General features: G+C 48.2%; 12 protein-coding genes across 12 annotated transcripts, besides 2 other annotated features; 7 read left to right on the forward strand and 5 right to left on the reverse strand.

Annotated features, from left to right (window-relative positions):
• Positions 1–307: 307 nt before the first annotated feature.
• FPSE_03481 (uncharacterized protein) lies at positions 308–985 on the forward strand (the record flags this gene model as incomplete). The annotated part of the gene is made up of 3 exons (XM_009256600.1): positions 308–573; positions 911–931; positions 961–985. The coding sequence occupies 3 exons, from the start codon at positions 308–310 to the stop codon at positions 983–985; spliced, it is 312 nt and encodes a 103-aa protein (XP_009254875.1).
• Positions 872–907: a repeat region.
• Positions 986–2,122: 1,137 nt separating the features above from the next.
• Positions 2,123–3,766, forward strand: FPSE_03480 (uncharacterized protein; the record flags this gene model as incomplete). The annotated part of the gene is made up of 1 exon (XM_009256599.1): positions 2,123–3,766. The coding sequence occupies one exon, from the start codon at positions 2,123–2,125 to the stop codon at positions 3,764–3,766; it is 1,644 nt and encodes a 547-aa protein (XP_009254874.1).
• Positions 2,738–2,760: a microsatellite.
• A 398-nt stretch (positions 3,767–4,164) lies between the features above and the next one.
• Positions 4,165–4,929, forward strand: FPSE_03479 (uncharacterized protein; the record flags this gene model as incomplete). Its single annotated transcript, XM_009256598.1, has 1 exon — positions 4,165–4,929. One exon carries the CDS (start codon positions 4,165–4,167, stop codon positions 4,927–4,929), a length of 765 nt encoding a protein of 254 aa, XP_009254873.1.
• Positions 4,930–7,120: 2,191 nt separating this feature from the next.
• On the forward strand, positions 7,121–7,937 carry FPSE_03478 (uncharacterized protein; the record flags this gene model as incomplete). Its single annotated transcript, XM_009256597.1, has 4 exons — positions 7,121–7,211; positions 7,264–7,411; positions 7,464–7,723; positions 7,777–7,937. The coding sequence occupies 4 exons, from the start codon at positions 7,121–7,123 to the stop codon at positions 7,935–7,937; spliced, it is 660 nt and encodes a 219-aa protein (XP_009254872.1).
• Positions 7,938–8,491: 554 nt separating this feature from the next.
• Positions 8,492–10,073, reverse strand: FPSE_03477 (uncharacterized protein; the record flags this gene model as incomplete). The annotated part of the gene is made up of 3 exons (XM_009256596.1): positions 8,492–8,566; positions 8,618–9,436; positions 9,483–10,073. The coding sequence occupies 3 exons, from the start codon at positions 10,071–10,073 to the stop codon at positions 8,492–8,494; spliced, it is 1,485 nt and encodes a 494-aa protein (XP_009254871.1).
• A 1,181-nt stretch (positions 10,074–11,254) lies between these two features.
• Positions 11,255–12,457, forward strand: FPSE_03476 (uncharacterized protein; the record flags this gene model as incomplete). The annotated part of the gene is made up of 3 exons (XM_009256595.1): positions 11,255–11,344; positions 11,400–11,779; positions 11,830–12,457. 3 exons carry the CDS (start codon positions 11,255–11,257, stop codon positions 12,455–12,457), a joined length of 1,098 nt encoding a protein of 365 aa, XP_009254870.1.
• Positions 12,458–12,572: 115 nt separating this feature from the next.
• On the reverse strand, positions 12,573–14,099 carry FPSE_03475 (uncharacterized protein; the record flags this gene model as incomplete). Its single annotated transcript, XM_009256594.1, has 2 exons — positions 12,573–12,939; positions 12,991–14,099. 2 exons carry the CDS (start codon positions 14,097–14,099, stop codon positions 12,573–12,575), a joined length of 1,476 nt encoding a protein of 491 aa, XP_009254869.1.
• An 890-nt stretch (positions 14,100–14,989) lies between these two features.
• FPSE_03474 (uncharacterized protein) lies at positions 14,990–16,616 on the forward strand (the record flags this gene model as incomplete). The annotated part of the gene is made up of 2 exons (XM_009256593.1): positions 14,990–15,005; positions 15,061–16,616. The coding sequence occupies 2 exons, from the start codon at positions 14,990–14,992 to the stop codon at positions 16,614–16,616; spliced, it is 1,572 nt and encodes a 523-aa protein (XP_009254868.1).
• Positions 16,617–17,020: 404 nt separating this feature from the next.
• FPSE_03473 (uncharacterized protein) lies at positions 17,021–18,469 on the reverse strand (the record flags this gene model as incomplete). Its single annotated transcript, XM_009256592.1, has 1 exon — positions 17,021–18,469. One exon carries the CDS (start codon positions 18,467–18,469, stop codon positions 17,021–17,023), a length of 1,449 nt encoding a protein of 482 aa, XP_009254867.1.
• Positions 18,470–18,963: 494 nt separating this feature from the next.
• On the reverse strand, positions 18,964–19,869 carry FPSE_03472 (uncharacterized protein; the record flags this gene model as incomplete). Its single annotated transcript, XM_009256591.1, has 1 exon — positions 18,964–19,869. The coding sequence occupies one exon, from the start codon at positions 19,867–19,869 to the stop codon at positions 18,964–18,966; it is 906 nt and encodes a 301-aa protein (XP_009254866.1).
• A 650-nt stretch (positions 19,870–20,519) lies between these two features.
• FPSE_03471 (uncharacterized protein) lies at positions 20,520–21,895 on the reverse strand (the record flags this gene model as incomplete). Its single annotated transcript, XM_009256590.1, has 2 exons — positions 20,520–21,552; positions 21,600–21,895. 2 exons carry the CDS (start codon positions 21,893–21,895, stop codon positions 20,520–20,522), a joined length of 1,329 nt encoding a protein of 442 aa, XP_009254865.1.
• A 2,419-nt stretch (positions 21,896–24,314) lies between these two features.
• Positions 24,315–25,325, forward strand: FPSE_03470 (uncharacterized protein; the record flags this gene model as incomplete). Its single annotated transcript, XM_009256589.1, has 1 exon — positions 24,315–25,325. One exon carries the CDS (start codon positions 24,315–24,317, stop codon positions 25,323–25,325), a length of 1,011 nt encoding a protein of 336 aa, XP_009254864.1.
• Positions 25,326–25,427: the final 102 nt, after the last annotated feature.

Genomic DNA, 25,427 nt, shown 5'->3' on the forward strand with positions numbered 1-25,427 from the left:
TAAATGTCTGGTGAGAATAACAAGGGAGATGCTGCTGATACGACCTGTCTTGATACGGTGAGATTGACGCGTGTAGAAATCACGTGCTCTAATATGCCTTGGTAGAAAATGGAGCAATTTGCGTCATAGGCTATTGCCACATCTAATATGAATTAATACGCGGCCGTGACAAAACTTGCTTGTTTGTATTTTAATCATTAATTTACCAATTACTACTACTACCAGAAGTTTTTAAACCAATCACTATCAAGTTGTATAGACATCACAAATTGACAGCGATTATCAGACAATCATCGATCGATTCACAATGGCTACCAGCAAAACTACCCAAGACGAGCAATCATCTTCAACCAACCAACAAAACAATTCCTCAAGCGAAAATGAGTCAAGGCAAATGCAAAAGTCAAACAACAATCAGTCAAATGGCCAAGATCAACAAGTTATGCAACCAGCAGGTCAAGAAACGGAGAAGAAGCAAAAGAGTAGTGCACCTCGTGTGAAACTAGACATGGATCTCGATATTGAGCTGGAACTCAAGGCAAAGATTCAAGGCGATCTTGAATTAGCAGTTTTGTAAGTTTTCAGCCATGTCATCATATATAGAATGAGCTAACAAAGCTAGGGAAAACTAAACTATATGGGATACGGGTGCAGGAGGCGCCAAGGGGGAATGCATGATAATGAAGGCGTTTGGATATGAGAGGGCTATATAGGCTAGTATTGCTATTTTATGTATTCATTCCTGGAATATAGGAACTGCCAAAATTCATACCTTTATTGCCTAGGTACTACTGAGGTTGGGTAAAGTCATGATTTGTATACAGTGTTGATCCCGACTTAACAAACACAATAGACCACCCTCTCAAGTCGGATTTATTACTATAAAATAAAATAAAAAATGAATAATCAGACTTGATGAGACTATAATGATGTGAGTTGCATGAAAAACTGACACTTTAGTAACGTCACTCCAGCAAAGTCGTGAAATCTTGGCTGCATCAGGATTATCGCTCTTCCGTGCAGGGCCCCCTTGTGAAGAATTGGGCATCGTTCTGTAACAAAAGGAAGATAATGCCGCACCATTTTGTTTCTTCTCTTTTTCTACTTTCTTTTTTACAACTCTCGCATTGGAAAAGTGCGTACCGTGATCCGCTAGCATCGCTGCCTGGGATTGTAAGCTGTGGCTATCTTTGAAAGCACATGGCAGCGATGCTTCGCCGGTTAACCAACTCAGCCAACTTTATTTTCGCGTACCAAGTCTTGGTAAGTAGTTTCTTATCCCAGTTTCCCATCCCGTCCGTGATGAGATTGAAACAAATACTTCCATGGCTATGATCACATATGATTCAAGCTGTTTCCGACAATTCAATCTGAGACTTTTCATACCCCGTTGTTCAGAGCACACTTTACACAAATCACTTTGCTGACTTGGTAGATGGATACTTTACTGTTTGTATACAAGAGAACACCTACAGTAGGCTGTTTGTAGTTGCATAGAAAATAAAAACAATGTACAAACCCGTTTAATGATGTCACGAGAGACCAAAAAGAGCGCTGAAGAAGTATGGATACCAGAGTTGATTAATATGAGATGTATGTAAACTCTTGAAATACCAAGTGGACGTGTCATCGTGCTTGGATTAGTATGCACTTCTTCTTTGCTGATATGAACAAGATACTTGGTACCTTTATTCTTGGCTGTTGGTTATTTGTTTGTCACGTGGGGCGCAACCCGCGCGCCTTGTAGCGTCTCCTAACGCGTTCCTCGGCCCCAGCCCCTCCCTCATTGACGAGCAACTCAATCTCACTCACTTATCTCATCTCATCAAGGACCGTTGCACCAAAGTACCCAAAAACAGAGGCCCCCGTTATAAGGGACAAAGGTACACTAGGTTAAATCGGCTTGCCGACACCATCTCAGCTTCATCTTATTCACGCGTTATAACCGCCATCTCCACCTACCTACACAGGTGAGTTGTCTAAAAACCAGTAAGGCTTTAGTGACTGATGAAAATATGAGACCAGCTTTAGTGTACATATAGCCTGAGAGATCATCAGTATTTTCGTCTGGCCTTCTTTTTGTCCCTGTTTTTATACAGCAACCTGGCTCGATGACGCTATCATGGTCACACACGAAGAAGAAGCAGACACTACCCTCCGAGCTCTCCCAACTACCGCCCAACGTTCAGCCGCCCTCAAAATACATCGCCTCACTGGGCAATTTCCCTGGGAAATTGTGGATTTTTGTACTGAGACTAAATGGGACGTCAAACTCCTCGAGAAGTTCATTCTTCTCATCCTTAACTGCTTTGCCGGAAAGTTGAGCAGAGCCGACGTCAAACGACTACGATCTGCCATTTACCAGCAGATAGAGCCAAAGCCCTTTGCAAAACGCATGTGTCTTTCGCAAACCGACATACAGGGAGCCCAGCGCGAACTGAAAAGGTCAGCGTTGCAGCAATCACATCCTGAGAAAGACGAGACAGCCTCAAAGGACCCTGCCAACCAAAGGAAGCGCTCGTTATCTTCCAGCATATCTTCTGCTGCAAAGCGGGTTCGTATTCAAGAACAAGATGACCCACCCGCATTTTCTACGCGTTCTTATAAAAGATCGAACGGAGATCCTATAAGTACAAAGCCAGCCGAGTCCAAAAGTCCAGCAAAATTTCAAAGGTCACCTATCGGCAATAATAGAGTGGATACAACGGATGACGAAGAGGACGAAGAGGGGGAGGGGGACGACGACGACGACGACGACGAAGAAGAAGAAAAGGAAAATGACAAGGAAACGCAGCAAGATGGGGATGTCATAGAAACAGATCAAAATGACAATGACAAGGCCAAGCAAAATCTTGAGGTGATAGAAGTCCATGACAGCTCAGAAGAGACTCTTGATCTTGACCAAGATCAAGACCATGTCCAAGACTCGTCACCTGAACATCGCGACGTGGAAGAACCCGCCGTCGGCTCAGAAGACATTCCGATAGGACATGGGGAAGTGGAACAACCAATTATCGAACCAAACCCCCCATCTCAAGCTACGGCTTGTTCGACCCCAGTACCAAAACCCTCATCTCAAGCTACGACTTATTCGACCCTGGCACCAAGGCCCTCTGACGGAAAGGTCCTTGTGGCACAGCTCTCCATGAGCGACAAGGACATTGCCGACATATTCAGAAGGAACATCTCCTTTATCGCCACCAGACTGCAGTCCGCCAACGATAAAAGATTAAAAGATGTGGAAACCGAGTACGAGCTTTGCGTACGAAAACGTCAGAAGGCTTTCGATGCGACGGTAGTGCTGATCCGCCAATTGGGCCAACTTTCTAGTGAACGCGCCAAGATTGAACAAGATCTTAAAAAGGTGGATTTCACGGTGGAAAAGACTACTGCCTCTCTGGTAGCGTACCAAGAGCTCCAAGCCGCAGGGGGCGGCATGAGGCAAATATCCGACATGCTCGACGCCGCTCTAAGAGAGGCTATAAGCGAAAGGGTAAGAGCTGTGGAGACTTGTTCGACCCATGATTTAAGAATCAATAATACGATCAAGGAACGCGACGAGGCCAAGGCATCAGTCACTAGATTAGACGCCGACCTCAAAGAGATTTCGCAGCGCAGGATGAAGCTCCAGCGCTCTGGTGAACACACCTTTCAATGCAACATTCGAATGAGCATCGACGCTAGGGACGAAGATGGCCATTTGTTTGAGGACTTGACCTTTCCTTTGGAAGCCATTGCCCGTGAGCAGGAGAGTCCTTTGCATTGATGAAACACGACTTCCGACACTTGATAGGTCTATAATTTGTTCCATGCTACTGGGTAGCAGGAAAGTTGGTCTCCTAAGTCTTAGTCTACAAAAATAAATAATCTAAAGAGTATAGTCTAAGTAGCATAAGCTGAAGTACTAATTTCGTCTCTTATGCTTCCAGTGGCCAATTTTTCTGATACCCTGAGGGCATGGTACTTGGCAATATTATACCCTTGTCTCAACTGCCAAAAAAATGTCACGCGTTGCGCAGTAGGCAGTCAGTTAGGTAGTGCTGACAGGAGATGTGGCTTTGTGTCTGCTAGCTGCCGATCTCTTGATTTAATGTCAACCCCTCACTTAACTCACCAAAAGAACCAACACCAAATTCTACATCTTCACTTTCGGTATTAGCAGCCATGATAAAACTTGTCGCATTCGATCTCGATGGCACGCTCGCGGAGAGCAAGCAGCCTCTTCTCGACTCCATGGGCGAAGCTCTAGCAGACCTTCTAAGCGTCGCACACGTCGCAGTTATTTCAGGCGGTGACTGGCCACAGTTTCAGAAGCAAGTCGCCAGCCGACTCCCTCCTCGCGCTGATCTCTCCAAGCTCTGGCTCATGCCTACCACCGGGACAAAGCTCTACACTCACAAAGGCGACGAATGGAAGGTCGAGTACGCTGAGCTCTTTAGCGAGGAGCAGAGGAAGAACATCATCGAAGCATTCAATGCATCACTCGACGCAACGGGCTTCCAGCCAGAGCAGACATGGGGCGAACGCATCGAAGACCGAGGAAGTCAAATCACCTTCTCTGCTCTTGGCCAACAAGCTCCCGTATCAGCCAAGGAAATCTGGGATCCTAGCTTTGCGAAGCGAAAGATCATCCAAGCTGATCTTTACAAACGTCTTCCAGATCTATCCATCAATATGGGTGGAGCCACGTCGATTGATATCACACAAAAGGGTGTTGACAAGGGCTATGGGTTGAAGAAGCTTTCAGCTGCGAGCGGTATTCCATTGGAGCAGATTATGTTTATCGGAGATGCCATCTTTCCTGGCGGAAACGATTACCCGGCTAAGGAGTTGGGATTGCACACGGTGCGTGTTAAGAATCCTGATGGGACGTTGGCTGCTATCGCGGGTATTGTTGCGTGTTTGAGTGAGACGGGTCCTTTGAATTGAGTACATTCTCCCACAGATTACTCACGCCGAGGGGGTCCGTCTTTGTCCTAGGAGCAAAACAGTAGCTTGTCAAGTCAAAACTCTTTTTCACAGCGATGGTAATTTTGATCCACCAGTACAATAAGCACAAGTATAGAGTTGAAACGTTACCACGCAGATTCGGCAGTAAACTCGGAGCTGACTCAACTCCATGATGACGAGAGAAATTATTTGTTATGATATCAACCTATCATACGTCCAAGAAACGGAACGGCCGGTAGCAATTCGTTCAAACTTCTCTAGCTCATGCATCCGTCGATTATTACTTCCTTTAGGATACGGAGCGCAAGCCTTTCTGCTCTGTCTGCGTAAGACATTTCCAATGTCGCCATCATCACTCTTGCCAGTGAGCCATCTGAGACTTGTTTTCTCGGATAAGAGAATTGTCCAGACCGTTGGATTTTCGGTTTGACGGTGCCATAGCTCCCTAGAGACCTTGACTAGCTCATGCCCGATATCAGCAGATTGGGTTCGCCGAAGTGAAACGTTATCTGGAACTTTAAAGCAAAACTGAAACGGCTCGCTGATAAGTTCTGCGCAGCTTTACTGCGCCAATAGAAACCTGTAGCCAGGTATCGGAGTAAGCCCGCTACACGTTGAATTCAGGTGCTTGTGGGGGCTGACCATGATAGGGCTGAGCACCAGCTGTCACATTCAGCTGGTGGTGCCATACAGCGGCACTTGATCCCCCAAGGACTGTAAGAATGCCTCGAGTAACAATTCACAAGCTCTAGCAGAGTACTTTGTCAATATGCCATACCCATAAGGAATCTATACGAGATATGCTTATCTTCGGCATACCGTTGTGGGCGATTTTCATCTGTTTGGATCATGTTTCTATTCCTGAATCATTATTCAACACTCATTCTTCGAAGACATCAGTCATTCTCCTCACCATGTCTTAGCCTCAAGCCTCGTGTTCTCAGCATCACCTAATTGCGTCTCTGCCGTCCACACCCTCATATCTCTAAGCCCAAGTCTGTTTGCTCCCACCAGGTTCAGCTCCGCCTTTTCAGCCTTGGGCGTTTTTCCCCATCTCCAAAGTCGGTCTCACTTTGTGCTTCCCCAAATTCCATCAAAGTTCAAGACCTGAATTTTAGCAACTTGTGCCGGTCGGGCTGACTAAAGGAAATGGGCTAATAGAACCAGTCGTGATGGGTCATGGGTCGAGCTTGTCCTTAGTTCTGGTCTCGAATTCTCTCTTGAAAAAAGGTTTCTGATTTAAAAGCTGACACAAAATGGGACTTTGGTATTTTGGCTTCAACAATAGTCGAGTTGGACTTGAAAGCTAAACATTTGCATATTTGTCACTCCCAATATCCCGCAAACAAGTGCACTTTCAACACCCACAATATCAGCTTACACGAGGAGGATCGAGGCCAAGCTTCCTACTCCTCCTTGGGCCAACACAGAAACCACACCACGGCGGTGGCACAGCTGACTCTTTTTCTGGTACTGTACCACACTTCCTTAGCTCCTCAGCCCCAAAAACCGGCTTTTCGGGTTATACCATCTTGCGGGGTAAAGCTCGACTTCGGAGGTCCGTTTAGACACAACCACACCGGAGAAGAGGGGCCGCGATCGAGGCCCCGAGGTAAGCTCAGCCCTGAGAGGTCAAGTCAGATTCGGTATAGCTACACTCTTACACAGGAGCTAGCGCTGATCTTGGCTTGGTTTGTGACCAGGCGCAGCAGCTGGACTCGGGACAAGGATGCGACGAAATAAAGCTTGGGACACCCTAAAATAGTAACCTGGATTACTGACGTCGAGCTATGCGGCTCGTTGAGCTGCACATCAGCCTTATTGATTTGGGAGATGGAGATTTCCGTTGTGTCGTGAGCTTGGTGATTTGTGGCGTTGGTGGTTCGATGCTGCGCCGGCCACCACAACGTTGGATAGTTGAGTTTGACTACAGCTGTGCCACTTGAGATTGGAATGTCTAGCAATTGATTTAGTATATAACATCGTGTTGATTCCCCCGTTCCAGTTCAGTTCATCATCCTCATCATCTTCTCTCATCTTCTCTTACCAACACAACTACTCAGAACACTTTCGCTTCAGCACTTCAATCACTTCAATCTCAAGCCTCTAGTACCTCGCTATCACTAGCAGCTTTACTCTCTCACATTCACTTCAGTAACTCCATATCAATATGCGTTACTCCTACACTGTCTTGGCATTCGCTGCCACAGCTCTGGCACTTCCCACTGCCAAGCCTGCTGATGACGGCTCATGGAGTCCTGGTATGTGAACATCTTTCTCTACATCTCCTCTACCAGCAACTAACATTCTCAGGCAAATACGAGGGCGGCAACACTGGCTATGATGATGGCAAGTGGGCTCCCGGCAAGTATGAGGGAGGCAACACAGGATACGATGACGGCCAATACCACGGTGACAAGGCCAAGCGCTACGACGATGGCAAATGGTACGATGGCAAGTAGTAAGTTTCCCACACACTCTACACTCAGTTCCATATACTAACTCCATCTCAGCGAGGGCAAGCCCGGAACCAAGTATGATGATGGAAAGTGGTATCCCGGAAAGTACCCCGGTGACAAGTCTAAGCGTGCCGACAATGGCGAGTGGTATCCTGGAAAGTACGAGGGAAAGCCCCAGACTCCCTATGATGATGGAACGTGGTACCCCGGAAAGTACCCTGGTGGCAAGGAGAAGCGTGAGGATGATGGTAGCTGGTACCCTGGCAAGTACGAGGGTGGTGATACCGGCCACGATGATGGAAAGTGGGAAGAGGGTAAGTCGCAAGACCTTGAACACGGTCTCTCAAACAATACTAACAATCAACAGGCAAGTACGAGGGTGGCAACACTGGTTTCGATGATGGCAAGTACCATGGCGAGAAGAAGCGCAACGATGATGGCAGCTGGCACCCTGGAAAGTATGAGGGTGGTGACACTGGCTACGATGATGGCAAGTGGTACCCCGGAAAGTACCCTGGCAAGGAGTAAGAAGGTCTTTGGGCATTCTATTGTTTCTTTTGGAGTTTGATGGGTGGCATTGGCATTGGGACATGGCATTGCATTGGCATTTTTGCTAGAGGCACTCCTTCAGCATCATTTTCTTGTTCACTTCTTGTCTTGGCTGTTGTCAAACAGTCATCGTTTATCATTTTACTTATACAGAACACTCATTCTAATTATACATCTGTTGACTTTATCCAGTATTGCCTCAACATCGCATGACTTCTATCAGCTTCTTGATGATTGGTATCACTCCTCTTGAGGACCTTCTATACTCTTCATATTGAAACAGTCGATAAAACAACAAGATGAATGCGGTTCAGTCACTATAGCTGCCTAAGATGCATGTAACGCTGTTGACATTCCATCTTCATTTATTCAAGGTCAACCTCTCTGGTATCTGGGTCATTGGTAATGTTATAGAAAGATACAAAAAGCTGCAATAATCCAATAAGTCATGAATATAGAGCTGTTCTCATGATCCCAATCACTAGTAGAAGATGCCAGAATAAATCTCACGAATGGACCTTTCCTTCATATTCTCAACCGGCGAAAGTGCGCTTCTTGAGCCATCGGTTGACCAATTCCAGAGCCTGCTTGGGCTTACCCTGAGGGACCTGTAAACGTCAGTTAGCACAAGCACTTCAAACCATACTCCAATGACTTACCATATGCCCAGCTCCGTCGACTGTAGCAAACGAAAAGGTAGTCTTCTTATCAGAAGCACCCATCTGGATCTTGACCTCCTTGTACCACCCAATCTCCTCACCCCAAGCACCCCACGCCTTTGGTCGTTGAGCAACGTAAGCTGGCTGTCCCTTCCACTCCATACTATTACTCCACTTGAGGTTTCCGGCAGTGTTGCATGCAAGATCCAGATTTCCTTGGTACATCAACACGTCGATATCGTGGTTGAGCAAGTAGAGAATCTGGGATTGAGTGCTGATACCTGTATCAATGCCCAGTTCAAATGCTTCTGCTACGTCCCAGGAAAGAATCGAGTAGTTGGTCAACGCACTTGGAACGCCCAAAGCTTTGAAGACGCGTGGTAAGTTGAGGTAGTTTTGAATGAGTGCACTTTCCTTGTAACACAGATCATCATCTGATTGACATGGAACACTGATGTCAAATCTGTTTCTCCCACCGTTGGATCCTGACTCGCCGTCGTACCACTTGATCACTCCCTCCCAGCATACTTCCGATGCAGCACTACAGATGGCGTGGTCGGGGTGCTCATAGCATACACGTGCAAGATCCAGGCATCGTGGAAGGTTGGCAGCCATTATGTCGCAGCGAGTGCTGTTGAATATAGGCTCACTGACACCGGGGTTGGTTGTGCAAAGGGTCTCCCAGTATCCAAAGGCGGTGTCCAGAGGTGAGACATAGCCGTTTCCGATGAGCACAGACTCGAGGTTAACCTGGGGGCGTTTGGGGTAGAGATTGTTCTGTGCGACAATTGTAGCTCCCAATATGGGAATGTAGTGGCCCTGTAATTGTCAGCTACCGCGGGACCTTGTCAGCTCTTTTACTTACACCATAACTCTCTCCGGAAATATGGAACGGTCTGTTGGCAAGATCTGGGAAGACTTCGGTTGTGAATAGCTGCATGAACTTGTGCATACTATCGGCAGCGACAAACGAGTTGCCAGGTATGGGCTCATCTTTGTCCAGGTACGAGAACCCAACACCAGCGGGTTGGTCAACAAAGATGTAGTTTGCGTTTGCATTCCAGCCGTAAGGGTTGTGAACTGTTCCGTTACCATGCTCATTGATGAGACAAGGTCCAAGTTCTTGGAGCAATCCCAGCATAGATGAACCACCGGGACCTCCGGTCAACCACAAGACCAGAGGATCAGTGGCGGGAGCATTCTTGCTCTCAAAGTACCAGAAGAACAAGTGCTGGTTTCCGATATCGAGCCATCCCGTGTACTGCTTGACACGCGCGTCGCAAATCGAGTCATCTACCTGCTCTTTGATGCGAATTGAGTGCTCCGGTGACAGAGAGCTCTGGTGGACCTGGAAGGTTGAGGCTAGGGGTGAGTCGGCGTCATTGAGAGGAAATTGAGATGCAAGCACGTTCAGCGAAGCTCCAGCGAGCAGAATCGCTGTTTTGAAGATACCCATGACTGCTTCTTGGCGATGGGTGTTGATGAATGTTTACAGGACCTCAAGCGGTGTCGCTTGGGGTTTTAGACAGTAAACAATTAGATAAGCCTATTGAGGATGACGAGGATTTTACAGGGGCCATTAGCGATTGACAATGGGTCTTGCGCCTTGCGCTGCATTTGTACAGCGTACCCCGCTGCTGATTGAGCTCTAGGCTTGATGCGGCAGCTAAAACAATGAACTTTTGATACAGAGAGTGTTACACAACGATTATAGTTAGCATATCGTTATCAGCGTTGGATTACGGTACAGTTACTTGTAGCGGTCGCTTACTGTAAGATCGGGGTAGAGATACACCGGTAGATTGCATCAATAAACGCGTCCTTTTCAGTACATGTCATATGCTGGATATTCAGTAACATGACACAGAATGCTCGCAGATTGACTCACTATATAATTACACCCTTGAGCCTCCTGCTTTATCCCAAGTTTAGCAAGGATCGATAGCTCAGTGGTACGAGCGAGGGATTGCAGATCCCTAGGTCGCGTGTTCGATCCACGCTCGGTCCTAACTTTGTTTTTTTGACGTTGCTATCGAATATCTCAATAATTCATTTTTGTTCAAACTGCTTGGTGCGGATATCTCGCGAGTGATCCGAGATTCATTTATAGTCATAGAATTTACTAGTAGAAAAGTTGTAAACCAGTAATCAGACTACGAAGCCAAGTCTGATCTTTGAACACTTATTGAATCCATAACTTGAAGTTACCCTACAACTTGGGAAGAGGAAGTATGAAGTACCTAGGCCATGAGAGTCAGCTGACCTATCACGTGACAGACAGACAGCCAGCCGAGGCCTCGGTTGCGTCGTGTTGCTAAACGGACAGAGTACCGAGTAGGTAGCTATTCCCGTCATCACATCATGGCATCCCATCAGGGCCTTCATATCCGGACGGATTTCCCTTCCCGAGCCAGAATCCTTCAACCAAGTGGGCCATCCGTCGTTCCCCGGAAACTAGTAGTCCATATGGACCCTTGAACATAGAGCCATGGATGGAGTGGCACTCGATGCCACCATGCAGTTGGGAGCTGGGACCAACAAACAGACAAACAAGAGGGGCAGCGGGAGTTTCTCTTCTCTGTCCTCTCTTATCGCCTCATTCTATACCTTGGTTATTATTCTAAGCAAACTATCAAGATGACTGCCGCCGATGCTGCACAGACGAAAGATGCGCCAACTGCGCAGAATAGCGGCACCGAACGGATGCTCGCCCCGACGCATTGGGAGGTAAAGACACCACTTCCAATCTTCGCCAAGAGTTTATTTAATTGACTCAATATAGAACACCACCGCCGACCCAGCCAATGCCGATGCCGACAACTCAGACACCGACTCATCGCTAGGCGACGACAGTGCTAGTTCCACCGCGTCCATCAACTCGAGCATTCTCGACTACCGAACCATCAACGGCCGAACATACCATGCCGAGCGAGGCGATGCTCAGTACTGGGCGTCCAACGACAACCAGGCCTCTGAGGCTCTCGATATCATCCACCATACTTCCTGTTTGATCATGGATGGCAAGCTCAACTTTGCACCTGTCGAGGCGCCCAAGAAGGTGCTCGACATTGGTACCGGTACCGGAATCTGGGCTATGGACTTTGGTGACGAGTTCCCCGAGGCCGAAGTCACCGGAACGGATATCTCTCCCATCCAGCCGGGGTAAGCATATACACCACTGCGATAGCATTTCGGTAACTGATATTCTCCAGCTGGGTTCCCCCGAACGTCAAGTTCGAGATTGAAGACTTCACCCTCGACTGGACCTTCCCCAATGACTCGGCCGACTTTGTCCACATGCGCTTCCTCTACGGTAGCGTCCCTGACTGGTACGCCCTGTACCAGCGCGCATTCCAAGTGACCAAGCCCGGCGGCTGGGTCGAGTCCCACGAGGGCGACCCCGTGGGTCTCAGCGACGACGACAGTGTCAAGTCTGGCAGCGCCATTGCCGAGTGGGGCAAGTTCTTCCACGAGGGCGGCAAGAAACTCGGTCGCGTCTTCTCGCCTCTCCCTGATAACCTGCAGGAGAAGGGCATGAAGGCCGCTGGTTTCGTAGACATCCAGTCCAAGACCATCAAGGTCCCTGTGGGAGATTGGCCCAAGGAGGAGCGTCTCAAGGAGATTGGCCGATTCACCACACTGAGCATTCTGTCTGATGTGGAGGGACACATTTCCTTTATGGCTACTCTGCTCGAGGGCTGGACGCAGGAGCAGGTTGTGCTCTACTGCGCGCAGTTAAGAAAGGAGTTAAAGTCCAAGAAGCAAGCGCATGCTTATTACCTCCAACGAATTGTCTGGGGACGCAAGCCTGCTGAGGGAGAGGTCGCAACTGAAGCATAGATAAATGATGATATATAAATATAGTTTGTTCATTAGACATATAAGCGTAACAATACTTTTCCCCGGTCCAGCCGTTCCTTTTTACAATTTTGTTAAAATATCCAATGTTTGTACCTCAGACCTTGACCTCCTCAGATGGTTCGATATCGTATTCAATCTCTGTTCGAATGACATATTTGGCTCCTTTTCTGACACCAGTACCCTCATGCAGCGTCGCATTGATCTCGCCATGCGGGAAAACGGCGGCGCCTCCCATAATCGGTCGGACGGGGTATGCGTTCAAGACTCCCTCGCGCGCAGCTGGCAGGAAGTATGTTGTTTCGCCGCCCTCGAAATCTTGGTTCAGGTAGATCAGGAAGGTGAACAGCGAGCTCTGCTTTTTCTCGGCAGGCGAGTTGTCGTATACGTATGTATCGTCCTTTGTTATACCGCTCGGGGGCCACGCGCCGTCGATGTGTGCTCGGTACTCTGCGCCGGGGACACTGTAGTGTGTTAGTTGTGTAAAGAGATTTGGCGTTCAAGGGCAAACTTACTAGCGATAGACCCTGAACCGGCGGTTGACTCCCCTAGCCAAGCGGCCATTCATAGACGCCGGTACAAATGGTCGAATGCGCGACCAGAGTGTATCGTGGAACGTCTGATCGACGACCCAATAGAAGTTGTGCGCCAGAATGCTGACATCTCCGTCCTCGCGCAGCGGTGCATCAGGAACGAAGTTGACAGTTTCGCCGGCAGCAATGATAGCCTTGCACTCCTCAGGATAGAGAACATGCGTAGCAACGCTGAGACCGTCCACAACTGGATGTGGCGTATAGGTAGTCGGTGGCGGCGTGGTAGACAGAGGAACGGCGTCGGGTGTGGAGGCGTATAGGATGGCATCGTGGTGATTGGGAGGCTTGCGCTCGGGGCCAGGTGTTGTCTCGATGATGCGCAGGTTCTTCTTGAGAGAGTCGGGCGCTGAAGCAATGAGGCTGCCGTCGAGAACTGTAGCGAAGACTTCCTCGGTGGGTGTATCTGGTCGGAGATCCCAAATCTCTTGGAGAGCAATTGAGGATGGCTGTACCACGGCGTTGGGGTTTCGATCCTCATGGCCACAGACTCTCAGGACGGCATCGATGACCTTGATCAGGGTCTCTTCCCTCTCGGAGCGCACCACAAGACCCTGCTGGTCTGGCACAGTCGACAGACCACTGATGACATCAAGATCTCGCACCCATCGACACAGGGCTCCGAGCTTGGGCTGTTCACCTCGAATCTTCATCTCGGCAAGATGAATCCTCGCCTCAGTGTATTTCCGATCGGCTAAAGCAGCCGTAACCTGCGCCGTGAGGTTCGCGCCAGCAGCATTGTTGACACCCGTGGTACAAGCTTGTCGAAAGTCGTATACGGCAACTCGAAGGTCCTTGCAGAGCTTTGACTTGATCAAGCCAGGATATTGGGCGAGGGATGTGAGGGTGTCGATGGCAATCTCGAGTTCTTCCTCGGAGACGACAGTGTGAAGGTTCTTTGGCTCGAAGGTGCTGCCATCGGGAGGAGGAGTCGGTATCAAGGGAGATGTTGTCTTTGCGATCTTTCGAGGGTTATCGGTTTGGGCTTGGGCTTGAGCGTTTTGCTTGCGCTTCTTTGACTTTGTCTTTGACATTTTGGGCGATTTGAAGATGGTCTGATTGAATGAGATGATGATGGTGGGGTTGGATTCCAATTGACGATAAAGAGCTTGGCCCTGTTCAGTGGCGAAAACGGTCTAACGTGGCAGAACTCACTGTCGCCACTGTAGGGTAGTTTTCGCAGGACATCCATGCTTAACTAATTCACCGGATATAAAGACACGATCATTCTAGATATCCCGATACTACATAGCTGTGGCGATCTATTGGATCGGCTATCAAGAGTTATTCGGATACACCATTAGACAGTCCACCAAGCAATCTATTGACGACACGTTTGTCTGGTGCATTGAGCCCCTTTCAACGTTGAGACTCGCTTGTCCTCAAATATACCATCACAAAAAGTCACAACGACAGGCATCGGCTCGGGTGTCCATTTGCTTAGTTCAGCATCGGATAGTACCCGTAAATGCCCCGTTATCCGTGGTTACAATTGGAAATATGATTCCAGAGACCACCAGGACTAATGACGTGCAGAGTGACCCTTAGACCCTCCTCTGGGTCTCTAGCTTTAGAATTTTCATCGTAAAGCTCCACCAGCAAAAATTAAGCTCATCACCGACGGTTATCCCGCAATATCCCACCCAACAAGCCGGTCAGAACGGATATATAAATACACTTTCATCCGAACTAACATCTCCTAAATCTGATCTCCATCTAGATTTATAATCCCGAAACTCGCTTACAATTGCCGATGTGGACATAAAGTCAAGGGAGGTTATACCCATTGGCCCGGAAGTACGGATATTCGGATGTACAACATATCCACGGCATACAATTTCGTATATAGTACAAAGCTTAGCTGTCTTTCCTTTCGTCATTGTCAGGACACAAACGACTTTTGATATAGCTTCTCACCATAATTATGGAAGCTGAGAAAGGTAAGGAAACAGTACGACTCTATATGAGTATTCGAACCCATACTAACTGCCATAGAACAAGGCCTCATGCCTGGATCTGAGAGGGATGCCTCAGACGACAACACCTTGACAGGCCGTGATGAGGAGGAACTCTCCCGCACAAAGACATCAGCTTCAATAGCAGATTCTTTCTCTCTACCACGTGAAATTCTATTCATAGCCATCATCTGCATGGCCCAGTTCATGACACAAGGCGCTCTCGGAAACTGTCTCAATATCATCCACATCATCGGCGACTCATTCGGCCTCAAGAACCCAGCCGAGCTGAGCTGGCTCATCGCCGGCTACAGTCTCACAGTCGGAACCTTTATTCTCTTTGCAGGACGCCTTGGAGACATCTTTGGATATAAGCGCATGTTCGTTATCGGATTCGTTTGGTTCGCTGTCTGGTCAATGGTCTGCGGTCTTGCCAGCTACTCCAACCACGTTCTCTTCGTATTCGCAAGAGTCTTCCAGGGTATCGGACCAGCACTGGTTATGCCAAACGGCCTTGCTATTCTGGGAGCATCGTACAACCCCGGTGCCAAAAAGGCTATCGCTTTTGCCCTATTTGGCGCTTGTGCCCCTGGCGGTGCTGTTTTCGGCTCTGTCTTTGCTGGACTTTTTGTCCTTGGTGACCCCAGCTGGTGGCCTTGGGCGTTTTATTCTTTCGCCATCGGCCTGCTCTTTATTGCACTTCTGGCGAGCTTCATCATCCCTGACCCACCGCATAAGCTTTCATCTGCTGACTTGTCGTGGGGAGAGATCCTTGGTCAACTGGATCTTCCCGGTGCCGTGACTGGTATCACTGCCCTCGTGCTCTTCAACTTTGCCTGGAACCAAGCTCCTATCGACGGCTGGGACAAGCCCTGGGTTATTGTCACTTTGATTGCTGGAGTTCTGATGGTTCCTGTCTTCTTTTACGTCGAGTTGCGCGTCGCCTCGCATCCCCTCATCCCATTCGATGCTTTGACCAGCGATGTTGCCTACATCTTGACTTGCATTGTCTGTGGTTGGGCGACGTTCGGTATCTGGGTTTACTATACATGGCAGTTCTTCCAGATGGTCCGAGGAGCCTCTCCTATCTTGTCAAGTGCTTGGATGAGCCCTGTGGCCATCTCCGGAGCTTGTGCTTCCATGACTACAGCTTGGCTTTTGCACGTTTCGCACCCTGCGCTGGTCATGCTGCTTGCTATGGGTGCATTCACCACGGGTACCATTCTTATGATGACTGCTCCCATTGAACAATCCTACTGGTACCAAACTTTCTTCGGCCTCATCATCATGACATTTGGCATGGACATGTCCTTCCCCGCTGCGACGTTGATTCTTTCCAACTCTGTCAAGAGAGAGCACCAGGGCATTGCAGCAAGTCTTGTCAGCACCATTGTCAACTACAGTATCAGTCTCGGCCTGGGCTTTGCTGCCACTGTTGAGGTCAACATTAACAAGGGCGGAGAGTCCCAGGCAGATTTGCTCAAGGGATACCGTGCAGCATTCTATATGGGTGTTGGATTTGCTGGATTAGGATTCGCCATCAGCATTGTTTATTTCATCAAGAGCATGTGGAGGAAGAAGAAGGTTGAGCAATAAGCGAGGCAAGGAAAACCCGGTTTTATGATTTGTTTAGCATGAATAGACGTTTTTCAGATGATACCCAATGATAGACAACAATTACCAATATCAAGAAATGTTCAATTGTCACTATTGAATAGGGTTGCTATGGTTTCACAATTTAGTATCTTGTACCTTTGGCAGCCAACCTTCTTGACACTAGGGGTTAAACATGGTAGGATAGGCTGTCGTAATCACGCATGCACTGTCCGAATCGTTTCAATAAAAACTGGCCTGTTGGTGGCCTCAAATTTGAATTGATCTATCCTGATTCCAGTGCATTCCAGCCTGAGCCTTCCTCTGTCTATCCTACACCCATTTCTGCCATATCATCCAGCTCAAGCAAATCAATATACCTCTCTCTCCATCGAAGTGGAGGAAATCTACAGGCTCAGGTCAGCAAATCTATCGAGAGCGCCATCTTCGAGGGCCTTTTCGACATCCCAGGCATCAACATGGAAATTGTACGCTTCTTCGACTTCCCACCATTGACGACCGTTACCTCGCTGAAGGATCATCTGTCGCCAGAGATTGGCCACTTCAACACGCGGAAGCTGAGCAATGAGCAAAATAGAATCCAAGACCTGCTTGTCAAGCTCGGATTCCATCCACTGAAGTCTAGGGTCCCATAAGGGATCCATAACGAACCGATGCCGTCTGTCGCCATAGTACTTGGAAGACTCCTTAATCTCGGCACGATAGGAGTCGTTGGCTAAACCGGAGACAGCACGACACAGTCTGAACCAGCTGTAAGTTTTGAATCCTGCTCCCTCTTCTACCTGCGAAAAATCTGTTTGGAGTTCCATCTCATGGAGAATGTCATTGACTACCTCGATAAGATTCCTCAGTGCTTGGGCCTCTGTGTTGTCAGTCCACTGGGGCTGGTTCAACAGAGCCAGCTTGGCCCGGTACTCCTGGTCGATGCGTAAGTGGCCACCAACATGCTCGATTGCGCCAAAGATGTCCCGGTAAATGTGTGTGACGATATATTCCATGGAGGTCATAGCATAATGCATACCTCGTGGAAGGTCGGCGCCAGATGATTTCCAGACTTTACCAACAGCTACGAACTCTTGATCCTCTTGCGTACGATTGGAGAGGAAGAGTCGAAGGAATGATGCTGGACACTGTGGCGTCATGGCGATCCCGACTGCATTGTTGGGCGTCAGTCCACTAGAACGTTGGCCTGAGCAGAAACGATCTTGATAGAGATCGATGACAGCCCCTTTGGCGCATAGCATCTCGATCATGTCACATTTCATTCGAACCCCATTCTTTTTAACCCTGGAGCCTGATGCTTGCCATTTCAGCATCTCAGTTAGATGGTCCATCGGGGCTCGAGGTCGCCCTGGGGCAGTCCAATAACTTGTCTTCTCGCGATCGAGATCCGAAGCTGAGAGGCTGTGTACGCTGTCTTGACACTCGATGAACCACTTAAAGATGGCAAAAATTCTAGCTCGGTTGCGAATGAGGGTGTTTCCCTCATAGATGGCCTCCAGGAATTTGACAAAGGCAGACTGTCGATCATTGCTGTCCCGGTTCTCCAAAGGCACCATGGCATGACGAGGCTCAAAGCCAAGCTTTACAAAACCATTTAGAAGCTTTGTGCAATTGGACTTGCGGCTCATAATGAATGCAACGACCTCGGGTTCTGTTGGAGGCATATTAACAAGAGACGCCGGACGAGATGGATGGTCGGGGCTTGAAATGCCATAATCAAGCTCCTGATCAGAAGCGAGACTTAGACAGTCGACGAAGAAATTCCTTTCGATGAGATGTCTCGCCATGTTCATCTGATCTTCAGTAAGTGGTTGGTTGTAAGAGGGATCCATGATTGCGAGAATGGATTGGTGATCTTGGTTGGTTACAGGTGATTTGTGATTGTTCGTAACAAAAAGCTAAAGTAAAATTGTTACGATCGGTGCTGATTTATGGCTGTATTAATTGTGTGGGAAATATGTGCATTTTATACCTGTGATAGATATAGGCTCCTGCACCGGAATTGAGAAGGATGTTCGTGAGTTGCTGTTGTTGTTCGTCGCCTCGTCTTTCTGTCAGTGCCATGTTCCAGTATTACTCACAGAACTTGAGCAAACCGCAATTTTGGCATCTTGTTCACAACTTTCCCAGTCCCTTGTTCAGCGGTGCACTGGCAGAGTTGTCGTCATCATCATTGACTGGAGTTGAGCAAGGACTTATCGTGCGTGAGCCTGCTGAGATGATTATGAGTGCTTGGATCACATGATGAAATGGCCACTATAACAATACTTCATTATTCATAACGCTAACAATCTATTTCAACATCCCATCAGTCGCACCCATGCTTTTAGTAGAATACCAAGCATCGAACCTCAATGCTCTGTCGTCCAGGAGCATCTTCTGGCGTGTTAGGGTCCACAAATGCAGTATGGGGCGTATATCCAGCGATTCCATGCTTCCCACCCTCATGAACCTCACTCTTGGAGTCGAAGCACTTGATCAGCATAACCTCGTCAGGGGTCATATCCTTGGCGTAGTAGAGCTTGTGTTCGGGATTCGCTGCAACAGAGTATGTCTCGCCCTTGACAGAGTAGCCCTCTGTGGACTTCAAGGTCGCCTCGTCAGGCAGGACCTCCTTTCCACGATCATCGTCGTCGTTGTCGTCGCGGTTGGGGTACAGAAGATCGACCTTGATCATGTCCTCTGGCTTGGTGCTTCGGTAGTCGACCACAGCGAGGGGAAAGTCGGTGGCGGGGTGACCGATGGGTCGCCAGACATTGATGATTTGGTAGCGGCCCTTGAGAAGCTCTTCTGCCTCAGACGGGTCGATGTGACGTCGGACACGGGCTTCCGCCGCGCCGGGCGTTTGATCGACGTGGACCTGTTGGACAGGCTGTCTGGGGCTGGTCTTTTCACGCCTGCGGATGGTGTGATCAAAGATGACGATTTTCTTGATTGCCGGGATCCTCTCCTTCAGAAGCGCATCAACCTCGGCGTAGTAACCATTTCTCACCGCAGATTCATCAGTGAATTCAGTTTCTTTGGCGGGGGACTTGAAAACGTCGAAGCCAGAAAGATCAACGTCGAAGGCTTTAAGACTGGCTGCGCTGCGAATGTCGACGACTTCGCGCTTAACGAGCTTGCGCTGGAAGGAAGAAACGTCGACGTCGACCTTTGCCCAAGGCTTGACTCTGTCGCCGTTGGCGTCAGTGCTTGATGTAGGGTCGATGTAGTGAAAGACTCCGGTAGTCATTTTGGTAGCTGTGAAGTGGAAAGGTCGAAGTTGGGCGGGGTTGAAGAAGAGTGGTTTGAGAAGTGGTCTTGATCTGAAGAGACGTGACATGCAATGTAGGTAGGTCTAGGTCTTGGAGTAGGAACTGTAGAGCCAAAGATAAGATGGGGTTGTCTGGCTTCTTATTGTATTTGACTGTCGAGTATTATTTATGTAGATTCGGCATGTTGCGTAACAAAGCCGGATGGTTTCATTTATCCCACCCATGATTCATTTGTCAGAAGCCCACAATTTGTCAGCTCTGAATTATGTCAATGACGCCTGCGGGGTAGTAAAGATTGGTCCTGCACTAACAGATAAGACAGCTTAATTGCTACGATAAGGGAGTCTAAGATGGTGCAGTAACAGAAACAAATTATCAATCCTTTTCCATGGCATCATTTTTTTCAACGTTGTGTCTCTGTAATCAGCATCATGAACTTGGAAAGTGAGTTGAATGAGTAAGTCTAGGAGAATTTATTAATTACATAAGATTTGTCCGCAGATCAGACATATCGACCAGCACGCTTCGCTAGCTACCTATCAAGGAATAACAAACTATAGTTACAAGTTCCAAAAAGATTATTTCCTCTACCATAGATATGGCCTTCGATAGTATCATGGATGATAAATCAATGAACCTTTGTTTCAGTCTTTGCCCAGGGAATAGTACCAACCATCCTCTCAGGCCCTTCAATGCACGTCAGTCGCGGTGCCTGAGCCATCTTTGGTGCGCCTAACCCAACTAGAACGTTCTGCACCATCTCAAAGCCCATGACATACTTGTCGATGAACTTGAACACGCCAGACTGCCACGACGCATTGGAAGTTGCGTTGCCCGAACTGCGGCAAGCCTCTACCACAGTCGCCATTCGCGAATCTTGGTAGGTCTGAAAAGCAGAAGCGAGTTGCGCGTGCGTGGGAGTAGGTGCTTCTTGGCGAAGAGCGTAGAGTTGGTTGACTAGCGCAACAACGTCAATTAATCCGTTGTTGCAGCCTGCACCCAGACTGGGTGTGAACTTGTGTGCTGAGTCGCCTGCGAGAACAACACGGCCACCCCAGCTCCAGTGCTTCACGACACCTTCTTCCAGACTGACAAGTCCAGACTGCGTGCGGGCGTTGAATGCCTCTTTTAGAGTGAGCTTGCCTCCTGGTGCAAGGGGGATGTGACCCCATCGCTCAACAAGAGCAACCTGATCAGCCTCGGTGTACCTCACACGATCTCGCGTGGGCTCATCCACCTTCTCATAGAGTCCCATGACAGCAGAATCCTCACCGGCAAAGAGTTGTGTCGCAGCACCAGGACCGTGGGTCTCGCAAGTGACTCCAGCGTCGATGCCTGCAAACTTGGTTGGCATGCGCAGCCACAGAGCTCGGAAGGTGGTCAGGAAGGGCTTCTCCTCATTGACCTGTTCGGATTTGTCGTTCAGGGCGAGATCGCGCATCTTTTCACGGACGTAGCTGTGGGCACCATCGGTTCCGATGACGATGGAGCCCTCGTAAGATGTTCCGTCGACACACGAGACTCGGACACCATTGTCGTTGGGGATGATGTCGGAGACTTTCTTGTTTGTCAAGATCTTTTCCTTTGTAGATGAGGGCAGTGACTCGTAAAGAATCTTTGTGAGGTCCTGGCGGCTAACTACACGGGGGTAGGTTCCCAGGCTGGACAGGTTAACAGAGCACGAGGTGAAGCAGGAGACAAAACGTACAGTTTGTTGAAAAGGATGAACCAGTGCGCATCGCCGAGATCGCGACCTTGATGATCCTGGCGCTTGACGAGACCGACAGTAGAGCTGACTTTCTCAAGAGAATCTCCGAGGCCGATCTGGTCGAGTGCACGAATACCCATAGGATTGAGCACGAGATTGGAGCCGGCGTCAATGACAGGGCTTGGGCGGCGTTCGAGGAGAACGAAATCGATGTTGGCGCGTGAAAGGGCGTGGGCAGCTGACAACCCGACAGGTCCGCCGCCGACGACGATTGCTTTGAAGTCTTGGGCAGGCATGATAAGAATGTTGCAGTGGTTTCGATGTTGGAGTATGAAGATGAAGCGTGGATGAGGAGTTGGAAGGGAACTACAGATGGTTGGGGGCTTGGATGTTGATATAGATATTTCTTGGCAGTGAGTAGCAGTGGGAACTAGAGATATATATGTTGTTATTTTGTTAATGGCTCTCGCATTTCGCATTCTGCGTTTCATTGCTGCGAACTTTGTTTTGCTTATTCGGCGCTAGTTAGCGACGAGCGTCAGTGTGTCTTCGCACTCGCATCCGATGAGACTACCCAATTGGGTTAAGCGTTGAGTTGCCAAAGACATTCCTTTCTTTATCTGAGATTGTGATTAATAGTACAGATTGGTGACTATGGTTCTACTATATATAGCCTTGCATTACTCAACAGTTGCTCTGTTGTCTGTTGGCAGAATAGGTGAACAATAGTCGGATCAGAGCCAAGATGATCACCATACAGCAGGGACCAGTATTAGTGCACTAGTTGACCTTAATAATACATCTAGATATACGAATAAATACCAATAAGATAGATCTGTCACAATCGCATTCGCAGTCTGAACAAGCACCGTTCTAGTGCTGATGCTATTTACAACCATCAACAGCTCTGGATCGAGATACTTTTTGATTGGCTCGCAATTTGACAGCGGCTTCGCATTCGGGAGCTCCCCATGGAGCCCTATGACGCAGACCATTATGCACTAACCTCCCTGTACCTTCAGGGGTTAACCACTGGAAGGATGATCAGGGACTGGAGCGAGGTCAATCCTGAAACAGAAGTGGAAAATAAATCGAGTCATCTGCGAACAAAGTATTCGTCATGGAATTTTATACAGCTATTCTCCAAAATAGTCGCGCATTTTACCATAGCTAAACTAGGTCTTAAGTACGAGAGGTGCACGTTGTCCATCAGTCCTAGACATGGCCACCCTATGAACAAATTGTACCAACTGACTCACAACCTAGACAAGAATAGTCGCTTGGTTCTTGGTCCTCTGAAATCACTATCTTTACTTAACTGTCTCTCATTCGTTTGCTTAAACGGTCATGGAGAATTTGGCAAGCCAAGACAACATCGTGAATCCCTGACTGCAAAAGCAACAGCGACGTGACCAGCCTACCAGCAGAGTTCACCCGTGTCATATTGCTCACAAACAAGCCTATCGACATACTCAACACAGTGAACATGTTTACGACAGCATTGACGCGGTGGTTTCTTGCCACTGTTGTGAATAATACTGAGCCCCTTGCTTTGGCGACCCGTAGGGCTGCACGTTTATACGTTTAGCTTCCTGTGTGGAATTGTTCAACCGTACTCACTTTTTTTGATGCATCCATGCCTCAACAAATATTCTCACAATGAGAATCCAAATCGGTTCAGGATTCGTACTTCTGATAATCTGGCCCTCCAGTTCTCTCTGACATCGAAACTTGAGGGTCATCATGCTTTCGCAGGCTATATGAAAAGCCAACCCTATTCGCGACGTCACAATAAACAAAGACAATAAATTTTCAATAATTTCGGACTTCCAGGAATCTATGCCAATATGGCCTAGCTGCTGTGTTGTCAAAACGACCGGAATCATGATGATATCCATTATCAAATCGCTGGCGTTCTGTAAATTGACTGCCGCAAGAAAGCTTGTCTTGGAATTCGACCTGCTGATCAACTCGAGTATTCTTATTAGTAGATCTGCAGCGAATCCAAGGCAAGAAAGATTGATATCTGAAGACACTGCTTGGTCTGCTGCTCGGTGGCCCATTTTGCTTCGGATCTGTAAGACAGAGGCCAGTGAAACGAAGCCTGAGAAATACTAATTGCACAAATTCACGTAGATAAAGAAATCCCAGCAGAGCTTATCTTATGCAGAATGCCGTAACTACTTTATCTCATGCTTTCACTGGATTCGTAGCAAGTTGCGCAATCTACGTGGCTGTGCTAAGTAACTCCTGCGGACTAGGACTATGCTTATCTGGCCATTGGGGACATGAGTTGAACATATACTTGACACCATGAACACCCTGACTGTTGCTAGATACTTCCAGGGCAGTACGGAAAATGAGCTCATTAAATCAAGAAAAACAGAGATATCTGCACCTTGATGTGTAAGGAGGTACGCTTCCGGATTCTGGCTAAGCATAATAAATTCCACAACCCCGAGTCGCATTCGCACATTGCGCGTCAGTCAAACTCCCCGGGAATAAATTGCCACTACATTATGAAACTACTTGAAAGTCTTTCAAGTAAGGGTAAAAAGGTGTGCATACAAGATATTGGTTGATCGAAAGCTCAGTCGTGCTTATGTAATACATTTCTTATCATCGCGACTCCAAACCTCCAGCCCCTCATTTTTCGTCTTCATTCAACTTACCATAACTCCTACACCCATTCGTCCAAGGCAAACTCATATCGAAATGCCTCCTCCTCAACTAAACATATCTCCTCCACTCCTCAACTCGGCAACGCCTTGGGCAACAGACCTTGACGACCTTTTAGCAATCGCCTCATCGCCATCAACAGGCGCTATCACAACCCGGACTTCGCTTATCAATGGCTTCAACCATCAGCATGAGCAGCATCAATACCTATTCTTCGATCCGTCTTCAGCGATTCCAAGTGAAGGCACCTCATCTGATCAAACTCCACCCAAAGGTCATAAAGCCGAGGCCACGTCGAGCTTGAATAACTTGGGCTACAGTCCTATCGTACTGGATGGATATCTTAGTTTCTTGACTGAGATATCTCGGAGGCTTCCTGATTTACGAAAGACATTCATTATTAGTGTCACTGGATCGCCTGAGGATATTCAAGAAAGCTACAAGAGGATCGAATCATCTTCAAAGGATCTCCCATTTCCTCTGGCAATGGAAGTAAACCTGAGCTGTCCCAATATTCCTGGCGCACCACCACCGGCTTACGATGGGCCTTCTCTCCAAAAGTATCTCGCCCTACTTCCAAGTCATCCTTTGTTGCCTATAGGAATTAAAACACCCCCATACACGCACCATGGACAGTTTGCAACCCTGATCGAAACTCTACAGCAGGCGGAATCGTCTATCAGCTTCATAACCGCCACAAACACACTTGGCTCTTGTCTAATTCTCCAAGACAATGAGAATATTCATATGAGCCCTCAACTACCAGGCACAGGTGTTGGTGGCATGGCAGGACCATCTCTACATCCCCTTGCGCTCGGTAATGTATCCACTTTACGAAAGTTGTTGGATCAGGTACCCGAGTTGAGTCATGTACAGATCATTGGCGTTGGTGGAGTACGCGATGGGAACGGTTACCGAAGGATGAGAACGGTTGGAGCTTATGCTGTGGCGGTGGGTACAGGTCTGGGGAAGCAGGGGCCAGCCGTGTTTGAGAGGATCGAAAGTGATCTGAAAGGAAAATGGGATGTCACTACGTCGAAGCTGTGACTGGTGGCTTTCCGAAGCCTGCCGATCGAGGACAGATCGGCCTCATATGTTATTTCACAGGTTGGCTCAAATAAGGAAGCACTTTTGATGGTTTGAACTATA

The sequence above is a fragment of the Fusarium pseudograminearum genome, chromosome 2 (assembly GCF_000303195.2).
Source record: "Fusarium pseudograminearum CS3096 chromosome 2, whole genome shotgun sequence".
NCBI classification, from domain to species: domain Eukaryota; kingdom Fungi; phylum Ascomycota; class Sordariomycetes; order Hypocreales; family Nectriaceae; genus Fusarium; species Fusarium pseudograminearum.